The following is a 15785-nucleotide window of genomic DNA, read 5'->3' on the forward strand; positions in this document are numbered from 1 at the left end:
AAGGTGTCTAAAATGTGGCACGCTTGCATAAAAAAAATTGTCCATGTACAAATGGTACCCTTCAAGGAACAAGGAAGACACCAAGTCCCATTAAATCTTGCCACTGCTCCCCGTGTGGTGTGGGCAGTCATGGGGCTCCACGTGACTATCTTTTCGCTCGTAAATAAGGAAACAACATGCATCCCCTTTTTCCCACTCACAGAGCCTAAACATTTTGGCCCCATATCTGGCTTGCTGGGGAGAAACTATTTGAAAGCAAGGCAGCCAGAAAACATAATGAGGGACTCATCTACACAGGCAACTTGTTGGGGAGTATACAATTCTATAGGCACCACAGAATCTGTGGGCTTTCAATCAGGACTTACAAGTGCTTTAGGAAGGGCACTATGGGCTCTACCGAGCTGTGTTTGAAATCTTGGTGGCTGCGGGACACTACCTGTGCTAGTTACCGCACCAGCTTAAATTGCACTTATGGGACCTGCCACATCACCATGTGTTTACTGCAGTGCTGGTATGTCTATGAACAGGATGTACTAGGCTGCTGGTGTTGGCCAGTTCACCATAAGGTAGAGTGGCACTAGTACTGGCACTCTGCTGCATACGAGAATCATCATGCGATTGTACCATCTCAGCAACTGGGAATGGGGTCAAGTACGCCTGACCTTAGCATGGTCATCTTCTCCGTCGTCTAAGCTATCTGTCAGGGTGCCGCTGCCTTCTACAGGTTTGTATACTGATCCTGATTCTGACATGCTCAGTATCCTGTAGGCCTCTTCACTAGCGTACATTTTTTTTTACATTTTGGGCACTTAATTTAAAGGGTACCTAGTGCAACTCACAGGTAAAAAAGCACCTGGCTGGCAGGGACTGTTTGAACCGCTACAAATATAATTTTGCTGCTAGTGCTAGCAGAGATCAGAACTGTGGTTTTGTGTACAGAGTTTCAGAAGTCACAGTGACTGACACTGCACTTGTTGGGGGGGTTGGTGCTGACAGGTGTCAGGGCAGGGCCGATCCTGGGCGGGTGCACAGGGTGCACCGCGCCCAGGCGATACAAGCTTTAGCAGAAGGGGGCGCGCCGAGGCTCAAGTGGCACTCAGCCTCCCGCAGCCTCCCTGGGCCTGGCGCGGCAATGCTCTAAGTTTCTATGGCAGCGGAGGAATCACAGGGGATCGCCGTACGGGAGCTGCGGAGGGAGGAGGTAGGCGGATGGAGAGCTGGTAGGTCAGAGGGAGGGAGGAGGAGCGGAGGAATCACAGGGGAGCGCCGATCCATCCCACACCAAGACAGGAAGACCGGACAATCGTCCTGTATCTTACTTTGTGTCCTCCCAATCCTAGGTGATGTCATGAGGGAGGGACTAAGGAGAGAACCTCAAATACCCATTGGCTGGGGAGGCAGCAGGAGTCCGTGCAGCCTAAAACTTGCAGGCTGCACCTCCTCCTGCTGCTTACACATCCAATGGGTGCAACGGAAGCGCTGTCTATCACATGCCTTAAATCTTCATCCCGCGGTCTTCCTGTCTTGGTGTGGGATGAATCAGCTCTGAACGAAGTCCCTTTGTAGCCTGCAGTGACTGAGGTGAGGGACGGTTTTGTCCAAGTAGTAGTAGCGCCTGTTCCTGTACAGTCTATGCTCCTTACCAAAAATGTTTCCCCCTTTAATAAGTCATTGTAATGCCACCCATATTCTTAAGATAAAAGAAAGATGACACTATGCTAATTAGTGTATCTCCCCGCGCCTAGGAATAAGGGTTTTACTAAAATGGGTATGTGTGATTTGTGTTAAATAAATAAAGATTTATAAAATAATAAATATTGTGTGGCAGCAGCTGTAAGGTTAAAAGTAAGAGACAGGAAAATAGCCTAGGCTATATACAGCGCTTGCCTTGATGAATCAATTGTATGTGAACAATATTGGAAACTATCTGTGCAATATATATCTGTGCAATATATAGTGAAGATACACATCAATTAAACACATGAGAAATAGTAAACTTTTTAAAATGATACTATACTATTTGGAGCCTTTTATAACCCCATATCCTGAGGACCGAGATCGGTAAGGAGGGACCCAACCTGCATCCCACTAGGATTATCCATAAAGGGGATTCTCAATTGGGCCTGGACGGCCTCCAAGCGCTGTAGGTCTTAATGCTATATGGCACACAAGACCCAATTATTCCGGTAAAGTCATTCAATTTTACCACAAGCCACTGGAAAAGAGGAATCCACGTCACGAAAGTCACGAACCCTTGTTTATTGAGCACGAAGCACTTTGCACTTGATCATCACTTGAAAATACTTTATTTATTGAACTATTTATTTTCACTATTCACAATTATTGCTCACCACTTGAAAGGACTTCTTTACTTATTTATTTTTTGGGACAACAACTTTACTATTTCTCGTGTTTAATTGATGTGTATCTTCACTATATATTGCACAGATAGTTTTCAATATTGTTCACATACATTTAGACAATTGATTCATCAAGGCAAGCGCTGTATATAGCCTAGGCTATTTTCCTGTCACCCATATTCTTGCCCTTTTACCAGGGTGAAACTAACCTAACACCTGTGCAGCATTAGTGTCAGCTTACTGTCAGTCACCCTGTTTAAAAGGACAGGAATATGGGTGGCATTACAATGATTTATTAAAAAGGGGGCAAAATTATTTATAATAATTCTCCTAAATCCTGTTTTTTTTTTTTTTTTTTTTTTTAGCAGAGTGGCAGATTTTTTATGGGGCTAATAAGCCACAACAGCAAGCCAAGCGTTTGGCTTATGGTTGTGGCATGGCCCCATTGACCTGGATAGCCACATTTCACATGGGCTTAACATAAACCATTGCGGCTGTGGCACATGTAGAGGGGTTCCAGTTGTGATCAAGACTTCGAGTTGCCTGTTTTTACCATCCCCTGACCGCTCAGAAAAAAGTCTTAAATGGGCAAAATTATCTGAAAAAACAGACCCTTTAACTACTTCAGCTCCCCCTTAATGACCAGACCATTTTCTGCGATACGGCACTGCGTTGCTTTAACTGACAATTGTGAGGTTGTGCGACGCTGTACCCGAATACAACTGATGTATTTTTTTCCCACAAATAGGAGATTTCTTTTGGTGGTATTTGATCACCTCTGCAGTTTTTATATTTTGCGCTATAAACGTAAAATTAGCGACAAATCCTTTTTACTTTCTGCTATAAAACATTCCCAATGAAAAAAATCTATTTTTTTCATAAATTTAGGCCAATATGTATTCTGCCACATATTTTTTGTATCCTATTTTGATTGGTTTGCAAAAAAGTTATTATGTCTACAAACTATGGAACTTTTTATTTTTTTAATTTTGTTTTTACTAGTATGGGCAGCGATCAGCTATTTTTAGCGGGACTGCGACATTGCGGCAGACAAATCTGACACTAAATGACACTTTTTGGGGACCAGTGACACCAATACAGTGATCAATGCTAAAAGATGCGCTGTTCCTGTATAAATTACACTGGCAGGGAAGAGGTTAGCGCCAAAGGTGATCAAGGGGCTAAGTGTGCTCCTAGGGAGTGATTTCTAACTGTGTGGGGGATGGATCTCCTAGAAGAAAAGAGATCTGTGTTTCAGCTTAGCTGACACTCAAGATCTCTCTTTTCCTCTGTGACAGAACAGCGGTCTGCCTTGTTTACATAGGCAGACGGCCGTTCTGTCATGCTCCTGCACAATTGCAGGTGGTCGGCGGCCATCGTTGGCTCCCGCTGTGTCTGATCACAGGGGGGTCGCTGCTTTGGTGGTACGCGCCAGCCCCCCGAGAACCCATAAATAAAAACCTAATACCTGCATTCTTGACCCTTGCACTCTGTGGGTTACCCACTCATGAGCCCTGCACTCTGTACATTATATGATTCTGCACTATGTACATTACATGCACCTGACACCCACACGCTATACGTAGGCCTACATTTTAAGCCCTTACCAAGGTTAACACAATTTTGTCACACCCACGGGTCATAATTCTCTTTTGGTTGCCCAAGAGGGGGCCCTTCCAGATAGGCTGTAGAGGACCCCATGATTTCTAACAGCGGCCCTGAGTGGGGGGGGGGGGGAGGAAGGCCATGCTGTTTTAAGGGCCGGGGGGATTGACAGCGGCAGAGTTAATGGAAGTCGGACAGCCAACATCTTTCTTCATCGCTGGCCTCTACCGAGTGCCTGAGTGATGGGCCAGGCCTGGTCGGGGACACGGGAGGAGCCTCTCCGCATCTTTAATGCGGATGAGGAGGAGTGAGCAGCCCTGGGCTTAACTGTTACCTTGTTTCTGTCTTTTGATGCAGCAGTCATGCTTCTAGCAGGTAAGAATAGTCAAACGTTTTGGAAAAAAGAGAATAGTCTACCCTTATTTTGAGATAATATTGCAACTTTTTTCTTCTAATGCTGAATTTAGAGTGATCCTTGTGTGCTTTTTAAAGGGATGTTTCTATATTGTAACTCATTATCACATATAGTAAAACTGTAAACTCACAGGTTTAGAATTACTGGTGATAAGCTGTTGAGCTCACGTGGGGGGGGGGGGGGTGCCAGAAATATTTCTGCACCCAGGCGTCTGTGACCCTAGGATCGGCCCTGTGTCAGGGCTGATTCCACTAACACTGTGTTTTTGAGAACACTATACTATTGGGGATGCTAGTATAGTTCTGATCAAAGATATTGATCCGTTGATTTTTGTTAGTTACCGGCAATCAAATGGTATAATGTATTAGTGACGGGAAATCTGGTGCTATCTGAGATCGACACTGACGGTAACACTATCTGGCTTCACCCGTGACACTAATACAGTGATCGGAAAAAAGATCTGTACGCTGCACTAATGATGCTGTGAAGGGGCAGCAAAAGGGATAACTAGGGGCAATCAGGGAGTTAAAATTTATTAGGGAATATGTGGTGGGCAAAAAGACACAATCTAGGAATTACGCCAACGCTATCTAGCGTCACCAGTGACACTAATACAGTGATCAGCAAAAAAGTCAGCTCACTGTACCTAATGATACTGTGACAGGGAGTGAAAGGGTTAACTGGGGGGGGGATAAGGGGGTTAAATGTGCATAGCTATGTGATCTGGTGTCAGTGTAATGCTTGTATATTTACTATCTGATGCGGTCTCTTCTCACGGTGGAACTGAAAAAGGGCTCCAGGAGAGATTTGGCACTTTTCCACTGCAAGTACCGGCTCAGCTCTACTCGGCCCTGCTTGGCCCGGTTTGCTTTTCCACTGCTGGTACCGCATGGCGCGGTGTTGGAACGGTTCGGTACGGTTTGGTATGGTTTGATTTTCCACTAAAGTAGTGCTAAAGTTAAGTGGGTGGGATAACAACGATTCTCTGACCAATCAGTGGCTAGTAGTGACTGCATGCAAAGGATTGTGGGATATGGTACCGGTATGGTACCTCTTGGAACCACAATCGAGGTGGTACTGTTTTAGAGAGCCGTACCATTCGGTTCCATGCAGTGGAAAAGCGCTGCCGTACCGTACCGAACCGTTCCTACACCGTACCATGCGGTACCAGCAGTGGAAAAGCACAAAAGCGAGCCGAACCGTTTCGTTCCATGCAGTGGAAAAGCGCCAAAAATGACATTTTCTGTGCCTATGTTTTGTAAACACAGGCACATGCAGTTCTGTGATTTGTCATAACTGGTCAGCAGGTCCAGGTCAAGAATCATTGGCCTTGAACATTTAGCTGATCAGTGCTGGATCAAATCACAGCACCACTGGCTCGGGAACACAGAGGGAGTGCGGATCACATATTATATAAATAAACAGTATCTCGCAAAAGTGAGTACACCCCTCACATTTTTGTAAATATTTTATTATATCTGTGACTGTGTCATATATGTGATAACACTGAAGAAATGACACTTTGCTACAATGTAAAGTAGTGAGTGTACAGCTTGTGTAACAGTATCAATTTTCTGTCCCCACAAAATAACAACACACAACACAATAATGTCTAAACCACTGGTAACAAAAGTGGATACACCCCTAAGTAAAAATGTCAGAATTAGGCCCAAAGTGTCAAAATTTTGTGTGGCCACCATTTTTATCCAGCACTGCCTTAACCCTCTTGGGCATGGAGTTCACCAGAGCTTCACAGGTTGCCACCGGAGTCCTCTCCCACTCCTCCATGATGACATTACAGAGCTGGTGGATTTTAAAGACTTTGCTCTCCTCCACCTTCCATTTGAGGATCTCCCATAGATGCTCAATAGGGTTCAAGTCTGGAGACATGCTTGGCCAGTCCATCGCCTTTGCCCTCAGCTTCTTTAGCAAGGCAGTGGTTGTCTTGGAGGTGTGTTTGGGGTTGTTATGTTGGAATACTGCCCTGCAGCCCAGTCTCCGAAAGGGAGGGGGATCATGCTCTGCTTCAGTATGTCACAGTACATGTTAGCATTCATGGTTCCCTCAATGAACTGTAGCTCCCCAGTGCCAGCAGCACTCATGCAGACCCAGACCATGACACTCCCACCACCATGCTTGACTGTAGGCAAGACACGCTTGTCTTTGTACTCCTCACCTGGTTGCGGCCACACACGCTTGACAGCCTCTGAACCAAATAAGTTTATCTTGGTCTCATCAGACCACAGGACATGGTTCCAGTAATCCATGTCCTTAATCTGCTTGTCTTCAGCAAACTGTTTGCGGGCTTTCTTGTGTATAAACTTTAGAAGAGTATTCCTTCTGGGACGACAGCCATGCAGGCCAATTTGATGCAGTTTGCGGCGTATGGTCTGAGCGCTGACAGGCTGACCCCCCATCCCTTCAACCTCTGCAGCAATGCTGGCAGCACTCATAGGTCTATTTCCCAAAGACAATTTCTGGATATGAAGCGGAGCATGTGCACTCAACTTCTTTGGCTGACCATGTCAAGGATGATGGAACCTGTCATGTTAAACCGCTGTATGGTCTTGGCCACCGTTCTGCAGCTCAGTTTCAGGGTCTTGGCAATCTTCCTATAGCCTAGGCCATCTTTATGTAGAGCAACCATTCTTTTTTCAGATCCTCAGAGAGTTCTTTGCTATGAGGTGCCATGTTGAACTTCCAGTGACCAGTATGAAAGAGTGAGAGCGATAACACCAAATTTACCACACCTGCTCCCCATTCGCACCTGAGAACTTGTAATACTAACAAGTCACATGACACCGGTGAGGGAAAATGGCTAATTGGGCCCAATTTAGACATTTCCACTTAGGGGTGTGCTCACTTTTGTTGCTAGCGGTTTAGACAATAATGGCTGTTTGTTGAGGTATTTTGAGGGGACAGCAAATTTACACTGTTAGTCAAGCTGTACACTCACTACTTTACATTGTAGCAAAGTTTCATTTCTTCAGTGTTGTCACACTTTTGTGAGTGTGTGTGTGTGTGTGTGTGTGTGTGTGTGTGTGTGTGTGTGTGTGTGTGTGTGTGTGTGTGTGTGTGTGTGTGTGTGTATATATATATATATATATATATATATATATATATATATATATATATATATACACACATATATACACACACACACATATATACACACATATACATATACACACACACATAAATATATACATATACACATACATACATACACACACACACAAACACACCTGATCCTGCGCAGAGCCGCCACCCAGTAGAAGTAAATGTGCTAAAGGGCGGTTGGCAAAAGGTTAACAACTAAAAGAACATATGGAGCTCAACCATTCGACCCCTAGTTAGTATAGTTTAACATGGTTGAAAACAATACCAAGTTTTATAATCTTAAAATAAAATGCCCCAAGGAATAAACACCCTCTCTAAAATTCAATATAGAATAACTGCATTTTTTTTGGAGGGAAGTTCAACATTTCTGCTTTTTTTCGCTATCTGTTTCTCCACCACCCACCCATCCCTATAGCTAACCATATAACATTGCTACAATACAACCAAATTGCACACCATTTATTACAAATATAACATCAAACCACAATAAAAATAAAAGCAAAAACATTTCAGGTGTCTCTGCATAAACACACAAAAGTCACACAAAATGCAAGTCCCAATATAAATACAATCATTAGGTTTTAAATCAATCAATCTCTTTACATAGCTGTGTATATCCATATTTAAATACATCAATTGCTTTTTCATTACAACAGCCATAAGATCATTAAGTTTTATTAAGGAAATAATTATTAAAACAAAAATAAGTAATTATGTATAGTAATAAATTAAAACTGGATTTTTGTCTTCCCGTAAAATCCTTTTCTGTTCACTGACAGACACAGCTTCGAATCTTCAGACCATTGGGCTTATGCTTTTGCTCTTTAGGAGTAGGACTAGGAGGAAACCTTTTTGACTATGCCCTTGGGGCAGTCCCAGAGAGTATACCATCACTTCCTGCTGTAGGACCCTAGTTTGTAACAAGTAGTGTCAGAAGACCAAATAACTCAGTGAACCTCAGAGAAAAGGAATTTACAGTAAGACAAAAATCCAGTTTTCTCTTTCGTTCACTGACAGACACGGCTTCAAGTCTTCAGACCATTGGGCTGTCCCCAAAGCAGTGCAACATGAGGGGTGGGAAAAACACAGCAAACACAATTCCCAAAAAGGCTTAACATAGCCAACCAGGTAACAACAAGAGCTCCACTAGGAACAACTGGAGATCACCACCAGAAAAAAATTCACCCTCAAGAAGCGGAAGCATCCGCAACCGCAGCCTGCAAAACTTTGCGGCAAAACACTGCATCCGAAGATATAAGAACATCCACCTTATAAAATTTTGTGAATGTGTGAACAGACGACCAAGTAGCCGCCTTGCACACCTGAGCCACTAACGCCGGATGACGGAAGGCCCAGGAGGCACTAAGTGCCCTCGTAGAATGCGCTTTAACAGGGAAAGGAGGAACCTGACCCTTAATGGAGTAGGGATGCACCACCGTCTGCCTGATCCACTTGGAAATGCCTGCAGCAGATGTGGCCTGCCCCCTTACGAGGTCCATCGGTGAGAACAAACAAAGAATCTGATTTCCTAATTGGTTCAATCACCACCAGGTAAACCCAAATCGCTCTTACTACATCTAAGGAATGTCTTCATTCAAATGAAACCCCGAGACAACCTTAGGAAGAAACACCTGACAGGGTCGTAACACCATTTTGTCCCAATGAATCACCAAGTAAGGTGACCGACAGGACAACACAGCCAACTCCGACACCCATTGTGCGGAACTAATAGCTACTAAGAAAGCCACCCTCTGCGACAGAGTGAGCAGAGGAATTTCTCGAATATTTTCAAATGGGGACCTTTGAAGCACTGACAGAACCAAATTGAGATCCCACGGAGGTACCAGGGATTGCACCGGAGGGGCCAGATGGCGAACTCCCTGCACAAAAGTGTGAACCAAGGAATTCGCTGCCAACAGCCTTTGGAAAAAATAGCCAAGGCGGAAATGCCCAGAGCCGAACGTTGATCTACACCCAATTGTAGAAACTCCAACAAACGAGACACAGAAAAGGAGCGGGGAGAAAACCCCTGTGACTCACACCAAGTAATATACGCCTTCCAAACTCGATGATAAACCTTCCTGGAAGTAGATTTTCTAGCCTTCAACAGCGTAGAAGTCACCGACTCCGACAGCCCTGTGTCTTTCAGCACCTGGCTTTCAATAGCCATGTCGTTAAAGCCAGCCATCGTAAAGAAGGATGGACGATTGGTCCCTGAGACAGAAGATCTTCCCTGAGAGGAAATTTCCAAGGGACGTCTGCTACCAGCCTTACCACACCTACATACCAAGACCGGCGAGGCCAGTCTGGTGCCACCAGAATGACTGGATTTCCTTCTACCTCGATTCTGCCTAGCAGTCTCAACAGAAGTTGAATTAGAGGAAAGGCGTACATCAGACGATACTGAGCCCAAGGGGCCACGAGAGCGGCTGCGGTGTCGGCTAGAGGATCCCAAGACCTTGACATGAACCTCTGCACCTTCCTGTTGAGACGAGAAGCCAGCAGGTCCACATCGGGGATCCCCCACCGAAGACACAGTTGATTGAAAACCTCCAGGTGAAGAGACCATTCTCCCAGATCCAATGTCTGCCGACTGAGATAGTCCACTTGCCAATTCGCTACCCCCAGAATGTGCACAGCAGAGAGGGCCGAACATATCTTTCTGCCCACCTCAAGATTTCGGCCACTTACCGGGCCATCAGGGCACTTTGTGCCCCCTTGATGATTGACATACGCCACAGCCGTAGCATTGTCCGATTGTATCCGCACAGGGCGTCCTTGCCGACAATCCATCCATTGAGAAAGAAAGTGATCGCCTGAATTTCCAGGATGTTGATCCTCCCGAGTCCAGACACCTTGGGCTGAACACACTCCCAAGACACCTCCCAATCTGGACAGACTGGCATCCGTGGTGATTACAGCCCAATACAGGGGAAGAAAAGATTTTCCCAGACGTAGAGCTGGGGAGCGGAGCAACCATAGGAGAGACTCCCTAGAGCCCAACAGAATCAGATTGCCCTATGACAGTGGATCTTTGTTCCATTTGATCAGAATCTCCCTTTGCAAAGGTCTGGTGTGGAACTGCGCAAATGGAACTGCCTCAAGGTGGAGACCAGCACTTGCAGCTTCAGTAGTTTTGTCTGAGGAAGAAACACCCGGGCTAACGCTGAGGCCAGCGTTAGACCCAAGTAGTCCAGCTTTGTTGACAGAGACAGTGCCGATTTCTGAAAATTCAGTTTCCAACAAGAATCCTGCAGAGTTTGCACCGTAACCTCCAAGTCGGTTTCTAGAGCCCAGGAAGACTCTACACGCAGAAACAGATCGTCCAGGTAACCCAGTACCACAATCCCCTTCTGCTGTAACAAGGCCAACACTGGGGCCAAAACCTTTGTAAACACTCGAGGAGCTGAAGGGAGACCAAAGGGTAACACCACAAATTGAAAGTGCTCCTCGCCACACAGAAAAACGAAGAAAACGTGATGCCCGACATATATTGGAATATGAAGGTAAGCGCCCTTGAGATTGATAGAAGCCATCGGATCTCCTTGATGAAGGAAAGCTACTACAGTGCGGATGGACTCCAACCAAAATTTCTGAACCCGCACAAAGTGGTTCAGAGCCTTGAGATCCAAGAACGGACGAACCTTGCCTTCCTTCCTGGGAACTGTAAACCGATTTGAAAAGAAAAAACCTTAGAAACATTCCGACTCTGGAACAGGCACAATAACTCCTTGTGTTAACAGGTCCTTCACTGCTCTGTAGAGGCCCTGTAGCCGCTCTGGAGACAGGCGTATGTTGGAAGGAAAGAACCTTGGCAAGGGCCGAAACTCAATCTTGTAACTGAACCGAATCAGTTTGAGGACCCATTTGTTCTAAATGAGCAAGGTTCACGAATCCAGAAAGAAGTAAAGCTGTCCCCCAACCCCAGATGCGGGTGAGGCCGCCCCTTTAGGCTGGGGAAGGCTTGTCCGCGGGACCAGACGCACCCGCTTTGGACTTGGTTTCTTGGAGTCTCCCGCAAAGTTACGGGTGGATCTCAAGCCCTTTTCCTGTGATCCAGACGGATGATTCCTTTCCCTTAGCAGCCTGTGGAAGCAAAGTACTCTTGCCTCCCATAAGGCCCTTAGTGATCTCTTCCATACAAATGGTCGCCTACAAAAGGGAAGATCAGTCAGTCCCTTTTTAGAAGCCTGGTCAGCTGACCAGTACTTCAACCAGATCATGCGGCGAAGGATCACCGTCATCACAGAAATTCTGCCGGCCAGAGGGGCCGCATCCAGGGATGCATCACAAATATACTGTAACCCTTGGATCAACTAATCTGCTAGGTCCGCCAGCTCAGAAGGATGTTGACTCCCCTCCAGATCCCGACGAAAAACCTTAGCCCATTCCACTAAGAACTGGGATACCAAGGTGAGAGCAAATACCGTTCTTAAAATTGAACCAGCCACAGTGAAAAGGTACCAAACCAGAGGCTCCGCTCTTTTGTCCATGGGGTCCTTAAAAGATGGGGAATCTTCCTCCTGCAAAAGTGTGGTCTTATTCAGCCTGGAAACCTGAGAGTCCACCAACGGTGGAACCGTCAGTTTCTTCAGAAGAGACTCCTCAAAGGGATATCTTCTAGCAAAACGCTTTGGTATTCCAACCATGTGTTTCGGGGAACCCCACTGACTAGAGATAAACTCGTCAAAATAGGCAGGAAAGGGGAAAACCTTATTCACCATGGAAGATCTGCCGATGCCATATTGCACCAGCGTCGCCAGCTTAGCAACAACGGAGTCCTCCAACTTTAAAGTTTCCCGCACTGATACAATCAGGGCCTTCACCAGCGCTATTTCAAGCATGGCTGCAGAGGATATGGACTCACCCTCACTATTAGAGCACTCAGTGTGCATTGACGCAGACCCAGTGGGCTGACTCTCATCCGCGGCGGCCAAATCCTCCTCAGAGTATGAGGAAGCAGAGGATACAGGTGAAGGTGGGGGTGCTTCTTGCCAGGTCTCCTTTGCAGGGCCATATCTACTTTGGCTACTAGGGACTGCAGGGCTGCCGTCATGACTGCCAGGGAAGACTGAGACCCAGAGGGTCCCGCAGCTTCCAGGAATGGATCGGTAGTGAAACAAGCTTCCCAAAAAAAAAAAAAAATGAGGCCCCTCCCCCCCTGTGCACCGCTGTAGCACTACAAGAAGCAGCGCACCCGCAGTGCTGTATACAGCAAGGAAAGATAGTGTACCCCCAGAGACTCAACACCCGAGCTGGAAGTCCCAAAACGATCTGCGCACTGCTGGAAAGAGGAGGAGGAAAGGCTGACCTGACACTAGAGGCCCCCACAGCCTCTGCACTGTCTCAGACTACAGGAAAATGGCCGCCAATGCAAGTCTATGGGGAAACCAAAAACATGGACGCTGAACTATAGAAACATGGCCGCCGAACCAGGAATCACAGAGACCACAGAAAAATGGCGGTACCACACGGCGCTGCACAGGACCCTGGACCCCACGGAAAAAATTTACAGACCCCAGGAGGGGACCACCTAGGGACCCCCCGCAGCACCCAGGTAGGGACACTCCTCCAGCCCAGCAACATTTCGCCCCCCTTCCCAATTTCACCCATGCCCCCAAACAGAGGCCAGGGGAAAGATGAGGGCATCCAAATTTAAGGGGGAACCCTGCAAGGAGGGGGAAGCACAAGGGGGTGAAAGGGCACAGGGGGTCTACCATCCCCAGGGGGGGGCCCGAGACCACCCCAACAATTCTGCTGGAAAGGAGGGAGGACACTACTCCCCATACCATGGTCACCAGGCGGGCGCCACTCCCAGCAGTCCACCGCACCTTGGAATGAGGGTGCTGCGGCCTGAGGTACGCTGCGACTCTGGTCATGACTGCTGCCATGACCAGTGCTATGCGACCTCGTAAGGGATTTCCTTTGTCGGTCAGCCCCCATCCAGTGGGGCCATGTCTCAGCCAACTTAGCACGGAGCTAGTAGTTGGGTCACGCCTTCAGGCCAGATTGGGAAGACCGTAAGGGTCTAGAATACCCAGTGCGTCGCCCAATCCGGCTGTTGATTGTAGTTCTCACGGGAACAGTTGATTGTAGTTTACCCAGGAACAAAAATAATAAAGAAAAAAGTAAAAAATTCCATTTAAATAGAAAAAAATGCCAGGCTCGCAGATCCCAGCAGAGAGCATGGCAGGGAAAAAAATGGGTTCCTACTGCAGGAAGTGATGGTATACCCTTTGAGACTGCCCCAGGGGCATAACCAAAAAGGTTTCCGCCTAGTGCTACTCCTAGAGAGCAAGAGCATAAGCCCAATGGTCTGAAGACTTGAAGCTGTTTCTGTCAGTGAACAAAAGACAAAAAGCTTTATGCACACTAGCGTCTTTTTTTTAAGCTCATAAAAATCTAGAAAAAAAACGCTGGATGAAAAATGCTGATAATAGGGTTTTTTGTGCCAGCTTGTAATAACGTTTTAGTAGCATTAGCGTATTATTAGTGTTTTTCCAGTACATGAACAGAAAAAAAAAAAAAAAATGCTTGAAAAAAGCTGTTATGAGCATTTTGTTAGCATTTAGAAGCATTTTGCGTTTTACGTAACGAAAATGTTTTACGTTTGATAAATATACGTATGATTTTTTTTTTTTAATCAGACATAACTGTACATGGGACAATCAGTTTAGTAGGTGGACTTAGAAACAGAAATCAGGTTACTTTTGTTTTGAGAAGTCCACACAAACATTCAAATGCTGTTGGATACAATGTGAGCAATGAATTATTGTTGTATTTCAGTTGACAGAAGTCTTTATTGTCTCTGTAACTACGGCAAACAAGTCTGTAACCTGGGCAAATAGCTTTTCTGACTATATATTATATATATATATATATAACCTATGACATGTATGATATCCGAGTGCCATCTTGAGGTAGACTTTGAGAATGCTTCTCTAATTGAAACACATGTATTGGAAAAGGGGCTACACCCATGTGGGGATGGACAGTTGGAGCAGTTTGTTCTGTATTTACGCTAAACAAGTTTGTAACCGTAGACAATAAAACTAGACAACTGCAATAAAAGGTGGTCAGGCATGAGCCAAAACAAGGCCTCCATAACGTCTTAAACACAAAGAAAGGTCTGTACCAGCCAGGAGAAGATGCCTGGAGGCACTTTTGCCTGATCTCCAGCAACTGATTATAGAAGCTTGGGTCCTCGTTGTCAATGGTGATCATGAACCCACTCTAACCTGAGTGAAGTAACTTTTAAGTGTACTTATACTGTGTATAGATCATAGTTTCTGTTTATTTGCTAGGCATCGTTTGTTATATCTACCAGTCTTGTATTGTATTCCTAGTATTGTAATAGTTTTGTATCTACAGCATTTTTGTATAGTAAAAGCACACGTATACACTGCAGAAGTCTGAGAATCCTTGCTTACAGTATATCGCAAAGTAACCTTACTAGATAGACCGAAGCAAAAGGCTCCCAAAAACTCTACAAAAATGTATTTTTTTCTGCTCCTAAACGCTGAAGCTTAAAAAAAAAAAAATCTAGAATAAAATACTGCACATGTACACATAAATGTTCATGGCTTCTAGGAGCATAAAAAATATGCTAGTTTGCACGGAGCCTAAATGTTCAAGTAGAAAACAGTCTACGATAAAAAATAAATAAATAAATAATGATACTGTCAGGATATGATCCTGAATATACATAACCACATCTCTAATATCAAAATGACCATTAGAGGGGAGAAATAAAGAAAAAAGAAAAAAAAAAAAAAAAAAAAAAGAATATACCAAAAGTCATCTTATTTGCAATTGCACAGTTAAGCTGCTTGTATTCAAATAAACTGTTGTCCTCTGCATTTGTTATACAGAACATAAATACTAAGCTTGTTGGTATGTCCCAAAGTTTAAAAAATGTATTAACAAAGGCATTAATTCACATTATGTTCTTACCCGTATCTTATCAGTGAATTTCAGATTGATTTCATGGACAAATGGATTTGGAATCTGTGGTGGGATAAACGATTTCTGCCGAGGCAGTAGTGGTGCCCGATAATGTAATACCATCTCAGCCTTAAAAGTAAATAAGACAAAAGAAAGACAGAAAATACAAGTTACAAATTGTGTATTATAAATAAAGCAAAATTTGATTTGAACTAGTAGACAGTTTTTACTCATACATAAAAAAGAAGCACTTTATAGTAAAATCAAAAATTTGTCTGGAAGCCCTAGATTTACAGAATATTTTATTAATCCCAAAGAGAAATTGGGAAATGTTGCGACAC

General features: G+C 45.0%; 1 protein-coding gene across 1 annotated transcript in view; it reads right to left on the minus strand.

The window, feature by feature from the left end:
• Positions 1–15567, minus strand: part of LPCAT2 (lysophosphatidylcholine acyltransferase 2) — a gene marked incomplete at its 5' end in the record, with an annotated part of 226525 nt that extends 210958 nt beyond the window's left edge. The window contains one exon of the mRNA XM_082270732.1: positions 15454–15567. Within this exon, the coding sequence (XP_082126858.1) occupies positions 15454–15567 (114 nt within the window). The remainder of the gene's footprint in view (positions 1–15453) is intronic.
• Between the last annotated feature and the right edge of the window lie 218 nt (positions 15568–15785).

The sequence above is a fragment of the Pelophylax lessonae genome, assembly GCF_965119305.1.
Source record: "Pelophylax lessonae genome assembly, chromosome: 10".
NCBI classification, from domain to species: domain Eukaryota; kingdom Metazoa; phylum Chordata; class Amphibia; order Anura; family Ranidae; genus Pelophylax; species Pelophylax lessonae.